We start from the raw sequence: 7,468 nt of genomic DNA, 5'->3' as shown, positions 1-7,468 counted from the left end.
AAAAAAAAAAAAAAAAAAAGATGATACTAAAAGAAAGAAAATACGAATCATAAAATTTTACAATCTAATTTGGAGATTTAGATATTTGTGTGCGGGTTCATTTCTGTCTTTCTTTTTGTTTTTGTGGTTTTTGAAAATTTTATCTTTGAAAATACTTGAGTTGTTTTGTACAATGTAATAATAGTCTATATTTGTCATAATGATAGTCAATATAATAAGGACTTTTGGAAATATGCAACTCCAACACCTTAATTTTTTTTTTTTTGTTGTTCGATGCTTAGATAAACACCTTAAATTAGCCTTGGCATTTTCTTCTTCGTCGTAAATTGTCACTTCTCAATTTCGTATTAAAAATATCGAATGCGATTGAATGAGACTTCGGATATTAAAAACAATAATTTCAACCATTGGAAATAAAATTTATAGCGTGATATAAAAATTCCTTCCGTTAGCTTTCAACCCAACCAAACTTGAATTAAGAGGTTATTCTATTATTTCTCAAAAACAAGTGGTGTGATAAGAAAAATATCTAATGGTATATAGAAAAAAAAAACTAAAGTTCTATATTTTATATATTCGAAAAAATAACTCGTAGTCTCTTGCCTCTAATTTAGTTTCTTATTCTGTACGTGTATTGCAGTGTCCAACTCTAAAAACTAAAAAGTGTATATCATCAATTTTGACAATTGTTTCGGAGATTTTTGCTCAAATAAATAATGGTATATCACCAATTACGAGAAGCCAATATATTATATTTTATTAATATAAATTTTGGTTTTCAAAATTACTCATTAATAAAATTGTGACACATGTCAAATAGCGATAAAATTTTGACACGTGTCAGTTCTAAATTTACTAAAATAATTAAATAAAAACAAAAAAGTAAAAATTCTAAACCTATTGTAAAAAGGAAATTTATGTATCATCAATATTTGTTTATTTCTTTTTTAATATTTTAATATAATTATGTCGTAGTATTTTAAGATTTTAGTTAAATTTGATTTTCTAATAAAAAATTCATGTTGATTCAAAATTAAATATATATATATATTTTCTTTGAGTTAGTGATATGTTTTTTTATCGGCTGTTAAGGATATGTAACATCAATATTTATTTAATAATATAAAAAATTATATACTATATATATTTTTTAAAATTATTTCAAGTTAATTGTCTTTCAATTTTTCAAATTTTATTGGGTCGGTCATAACATTGCAATTGTGTAGATATATTTTTTTATTCCAAAATATTTTTTAAGTAAACAATTTTAGTGTTAATGAAATTATCACAAATAAATTTTAGTGGTGAAAAGAACTATATCAAAGTGAAAGTAAAAGGACGAAAATTGGTTTAATTGTTTATAGAGACATTTTATAGATGGTGATAAAGAGCATACTATAACAATTAAATATTTTTGGGTATAAGAATACATTATTAGTGGTAAAACATTAAGTAAAATTGTATGTGGATGTTAATAAGATGACGCTTTGATGAAGTTAAACATTTTGTGAATAAGTTGTGGAACGTTTTCGAAATTTGACAATAGTAATATTACGAATATTTGAAAAAATTTTGGTGGCTGATAATTTAGCTTTAGATTATTGTAATAATTATTTTTAGAATAGAAAAATATAAATTAATATATTAAAGTAAAAAAAAAATTAAGTAAAAATATTTGTATATTTACTTCTGGAAAATATATTTCACTTATAACAAAATATTAATATATTCTTATAAACTTTGTTTTATTGGACAGATTTAAAATTCGCACATGCGGATCCTAATCTAGTATATATATATTAGTAGTCTCAATCATAATATTTAGTTTTAATAAACGAAAGTGTAATATCATACACAACTACACTTGCAAATATGGATATGTAAATATGTGAATTTATTAATTTATGATTAACCAAATGTAAAATTTCAGTGTTGTATTATCTAAATTCAGAAAGTTTCTTCATTTTTTTTTGTAGTGGATTCTTTTAGTTAATTTGTTAGATAAGAATATTTAAAACTTCTAACTTTTTAAGATATCAAAACTGTATAGTATGTCGTAAAAGATAAACTATCTTAATAGATGAGGATATAACTGATTAGTTAATTAATCTATTTTGACATGCATAGAATGTTTGATTATATTAGATCACTTGTCCAATAATAACACTTTCGCTTTGTGACTAAAAAGGGAAAACTCAACAAATTCACGAGGCATCTTTTGTTTAACATAGATAAATGAGAATTACCACCGGCGTATCGGTATTGATCTTATATAATAAGACGTACGTCAACACTAGTTAATTTTAACAAAAGTCATCACCGACGCGTTTAAACGTCCTTTGTTTCCTTAGGAAACAACGAGGAAAAATTTAACAAATTTTTCAAATAGAACGTGTACAACTAGTTGAATTCTTGATCAGGTTTGTACATCTTTTCGAACCAAAGACCAAAACATTTTATATGATCTCCTTCTAAATGTCACATGCACTGACAATCTTTTAACTTTGTTTAGAGTTTTTACCGATTGAGTTATTGATTGCTTGATCAACATAAGTATTGTTGAACTTGTCATAATCCGTATTTCTCAACTCCCGAAACATACAATACTATAGTTCTTTAACTGATGTCCCCTTCTTCTGGTATATACTAAATTTCATTAAAACGTTTTGTTACAAAAGATTGTCAAATAAATCATAACTTTACTTTTTTTTTTTTTTTTGAGAAACAAATTTTAATAAATTTATCAATCATAACTTTACTTGCATCTAAAAGAATATAATCTGGGGATTCAATCTGACCAATCTGAATATCTGATCTAAGCTAGAACAACTCCAAAAGAGGTATCGGTCTTGTATAAACCATTTTAGAGTTGAGGAAAAAAAAAAAAAACCATTTTAGAGTTGATGTGAATTTTTTATTTTTTTATTTTATCCTCAAGATTGTTTGGTTTTAAATACGGAACTGTTAACAAATTAAAATATACTTGGTCTCGTATTATATTTGGTCTCGTAACTCACAAGTCTCTTAAACGTTTTAATTGTCAACGTACATATAGCACAATTTCCTCTTGCGCGTGAACTTTCTCTTTTGGAATGCCAATCTTTTACTTTTGGCAAACGCTTTAATATTTAAATCGATATATTTGACCATTGGTCCAAAATGGTCAGTAGAAATATGCCAAACATCACTATATATAGTTACAACTTACAAAAATCAAATCAAATCCCATAACCAGAAAACAAAATTCTGAAAACTCAGTACCGTTCTCTTTCTTAAAATTATTTGACCAGAACAAAGAAGAAGATGATGTTACCAGAAGCATGCGTAGCCAATATTCTTGCCTTCACTTCTCCAGCAGATGTATTATCGTCGTCGGAGGTCTCTTCGGTTTTCCGGTTAGCCGGAGACTCCGACTTCGTATGGGAAAAATTTCTACCTTCCGGTTACAAAGGCCTACTCTCTCAATCTACTGACCATCATCAAAGTTTCTTGTCGAAAAAGGAGATTTATCGATGTTTCTGCGATTCCATTCTCATCGACAATGCTCGAAAGGTTCGTTTTATATGAGTTAATTTAAGGTATAAACAAGGACTTCTGTTTTAGTCTACTTGAACTAATAATATTTTCTTATATGATGCAACTTCAGCTATTCAAGATCAATAAATTTTCGGGGAAAATTTCCTACATTTTATCAGCAAGAGATATGTCCATAACTCATAGTGACCATTCATCTTACTGGTCTTGGAGCAATGTCTCAGATTCTAGGTCAAATTTTTAATATCTTTTCTCAAAATGACTATTTAATTATGCTTATTGCTTAGTGTACATGTATAGTAAATGTTTCACTTCCAAATAATTATTACTAAATATATATTTTAAAATTTTCAGATTTTCAGAGTCAGCCGAACTTATAACAACTGATCGATTGGAAATCATTGGTAAAATCCAAACCGGAGTTTTATCACCGAACACAAGATACGGAGCATATCTGATAATGAAAGTAACCAAAGGCGCTTACGGACTAGACCTAGTTCCGGCGGAGACTTCAGTTAAATCCAAGAATGGTCAAGATAGTAATAGTGCAACTTATCTATGTTGCTTGGATGAGAAGAAACAACAAATGAAGCGGCTGTTTTACGGAAACCGAGAAGAGCGAATGGCCACGACAGTTGAGGCGGTTAGCGGGGACGGGAAAAGGAGAGAGCCGAAAGGTAGAGACGACGGGTGGATGGAGATTGAGTTAGGAGAGTTTGAGACACGAGAAGGAGAAGATGATGAGATCATTATGAGTCTCACGGAGGTAAAAGGGTATCAACTAAAAGGTGGCATTGTGATCGATGGTATTGAAGTCAGACCTGAATCCCTGAACTAAGATCAAGATGCTAAAAGCTACGCCCTGAAGTCTCACGATATGCGAACTGTTAAAAGAACGGAAGAAACTGATTTTATTTATTTATTTGTGTATTATTGTGAACAGTTTTTNTTTTTTTTTTTTTTTTTTTTTTTTTGTCAACTGATACTATAAAACTTGGAATGATACATGGTGAATTACAATTTAGTCGGCGGAAAATAAAAATATTCTCAGAGTCTAAAGCCCAAAATAGAGAAACTATTTATAGTATCAGTTGGCGGAAACTATTTTATACTAAGTCGACGAACAAACATAAGTTTCCAGGGACTTAAAACGAAACTAAGGTAAAAATTACAGAGTAGAGAAATTAAACCCAAAAAAATTATGAACCCTTAAAATAAAGAATTAGGCAACAAGGCATAACCCCTTACACAATCCACTAGTCTTAGGCTGCAAGATTAACTCTTCTCCCTAAACACTTGGATGAGAACAACAAGGATGCCCACGGCCAATCCCAAGCTAAGAACAACCACCTCCTATCATGATGAGAACCAATCTCTAGAAACAGAACCAAAGATTTCATAACCCGACAAGCAAAGACTCGAAACATTTCCGAATGCGACGATGACGACAACAACGTCCAGAATCGTCTGTGTAAAAGCCTTACAAAAAGCAATCAGATCTCAACAGATATGCAAAGCAATGACAAGGAGCGCAGCCTAATCTCTCGATAAAACCAAACTCAAAAGAGCACGATGAAGGAATGAAGAAGTTATCAACCACAACGAACAAACAACCAAGAGAAGAGCCAACTGTAAACAACTAAGACTAGCATAACTTCTAACAAACCGAAGCCTAAGCTTAGAAAGGGAATCAACCATAGCTAGGTGAATCAAAGGCTGGAAAAGAAGACCAAGGGTGATGAACGAGACAAAGGTTGGGCAGATAAAACGCAATCGCAACCAAACAACACAAGCGGCTGCAAGACGACGAGAAGCACACGAACGAAAGCAAACGAAGGGAAGGGTCAAGATACCATGGAACTACTAACTCCAGAATTAAAACCATCAACTTGTAACCACAAAACCCAACAATGACCTCTCCTACCGCAATGACAAAACCCAAGATCGAAACTCTAACCAAACTACAAGACTCCCCAATCATAGGCCAAACTTCAAACACAACTACAACACTAAAAACATAAACCTAGCTAAACGGAACAGGGAAAAGGCGAGAAAGTCAGCTTACTCAAAAAAGAGACAACAAGAACCCATGGACACAAAAGAAAACGCCGGATCTGACAAAGGCAAAAGAGGTTTCTCCTGAAACAGCCGGGAGAGGTCGAACAAACGCTCAAAAGACCGTCGAGTAACACTCACTATGAAGACCGTCTCAATCGCTGATCAAACTAACCACCCAATCGATCCACCACATCTAGCCGAGGCGACACTAATAAGCGAAAACAAATGAAATATAGAGCAATTGAGCCCTCTCACATCTACAACGAGGAGCACCGGTCACCAGAGAGGGCAAACGAAAACTTGTTTTTTAGGCGACGGCTAGGGTGAACTCGGGGAAGAGAAAAAGAGCAAACTCGTGTTTCTCAAAAAATGAATTTGACCTGAATTATTGTGAACATTAAAGACAACGTACAATCTTACCTGAGTGGGTCATTCTGAATTTCTGACTTAAGTGTTTAGTGACTCTATTGGTGACTTTTTCATTCCATTATATTTAGGTATATCCGTTAGTGCTAAAGCCCACAGGCTGGTCCATCCCGAACCTGAAAAATACTGAGAATATATATGTCCTGAAAACATTAGATCGTTCGGACTATAGAGTTTTTCATGTTTACCCCGATTAGGTTTGGCCCGGCCCAAAAATCCCTTAAACGAATATATTTGTATATTTTTTGTTTATATTTTTGTTTGATTGCAATATTGGATTAATAATTTATTGTAAATAAAGTTTAAAACTCTAATCATAGTTTTCATATTTACTTAATAATCTTACTTAATTCTTTTAAAAACTTTATCTTTGATATTTTATACGAATTAGATATTGTTTTATTTGGTTAAAGTATTAAAAAATTTTGGTTTTAAATTATTTCTTTTAAATTAAGTTGGTTTTAGTAGATATAGATGAGTTATTTATATTTTGATTGATTTGTTTTATAGTGCATATTTAAACATTACTTTTTTAGACATTTTATAAACTTATAACCCAGAAAAACCCAAAAAGCCCTATCGTCCTGTTAGGACTGGACCAAGATTTAAAATATAGGCTTAAAAATATTTCGGCCCAGACAAGGCTGGACTCAAACATATGCGAACTTTACAAGTTTTGGGCCGGACCAGACCATGTCGGGCTAGCCCGATTGACACCCCTATTGGAGATGCCCTATCTATATATCCCAATATCCAAAACAACCACACCTCTTAAGCTCTTCATTTTATAATTCGAGTTATAAATTTTAAGTACAAATTGGAGTTATGTTTAGGCAGAGAATTAAGTGTAATCTATTGTCAAATTACCATTATTAGTTTATGAAAGAAGATTCGGCAAAGGAAACATATAATTGCAAAAGCCTTTAGACGTGGAGTTAGGCCTGAGCATTTTAACCGAATCCAAAACCCAAACCCGACCCGAAATAACTAGTTCTTCTGAGATTTGGATATCCGATCGCCGATCGGGTTCGGGTATTACCTGATACCCGAAGAAGATCAGAATAAATCCGAAATTAAGTACAAAAATACATATAAGTGGATTTGAGCCTAGTACCTTTAGTATTTATTTGTGCATCACAAACCATTTTGCCATTTTAGTTATTATGTTCTAATATGAGAACATTAAATATTTACCAATATATAAATATATATGTATTCTAAAATTCTTAATTGACTTATTTTTTCCTTTCTCAATCAACAAAAGAACTGCAAAATCCATAATCGATTTATTATTTTCATTACCCAAATCAATTTTACAAGAAACATGACAAACAAATTTACAAAAATAAAGAGTGATAGTTTGTTGGGTTTGAGTAGTGAGTAAGACTATCAACAATGGGCTTGTTGAATCTTTTTTTCTAACAGTTTAATGTCTCCAACGAGGCTGTTG

General features: G+C 31.4%; 1 protein-coding gene across 1 annotated transcript; it reads left to right on the top strand.

Annotated features, from left to right (window-relative positions):
• LOC104758949 (F-box protein VBF) lies at nt 3,208–4,586 on the top strand. Its single transcript, XM_010481919.1, has 3 exons — nt 3,208–3,552; nt 3,647–3,765; nt 3,889–4,586. The coding sequence occupies exons 1-3, from the start codon at nt 3,304–3,306 to the stop codon at nt 4,370–4,372; spliced, it is 852 nt and encodes a 283-aa protein (XP_010480221.1). The 5' UTR covers nt 3,208–3,303; the 3' UTR covers nt 4,373–4,586.

Source organism: Camelina sativa, chromosome 17 (assembly GCF_000633955.1).
Source record: "Camelina sativa cultivar DH55 chromosome 17, Cs, whole genome shotgun sequence".
NCBI lineage: Eukaryota > Viridiplantae > Streptophyta > Magnoliopsida > Brassicales > Brassicaceae > Camelina > Camelina sativa.
This window is presented reverse-complemented; position numbering and strand designations above follow the sequence as displayed.

Excerpts from the sequence above, each read along its gene's own strand:
- LOC104758949 (XM_010481919.1), top strand. The coding sequence starts at position 3,304 with ATGATGTTACCAGAAGCATGCGTAGCCAATATTCTTGCCTTCACTTCT. Across the intron at positions 3,553-3,646 it reads TCATCGACAATGCTCGAAAG|CTATTCAAGATCAATAAATT; the intron begins GTTCGTTTTATA and ends ATGCAACTTCAG. Across the intron at positions 3,766-3,888 it reads AGCAATGTCTCAGATTCTAG|ATTTTCAGAGTCAGCCGAAC; the intron begins GTCAAATTTTTA and ends TAAAATTTTCAG.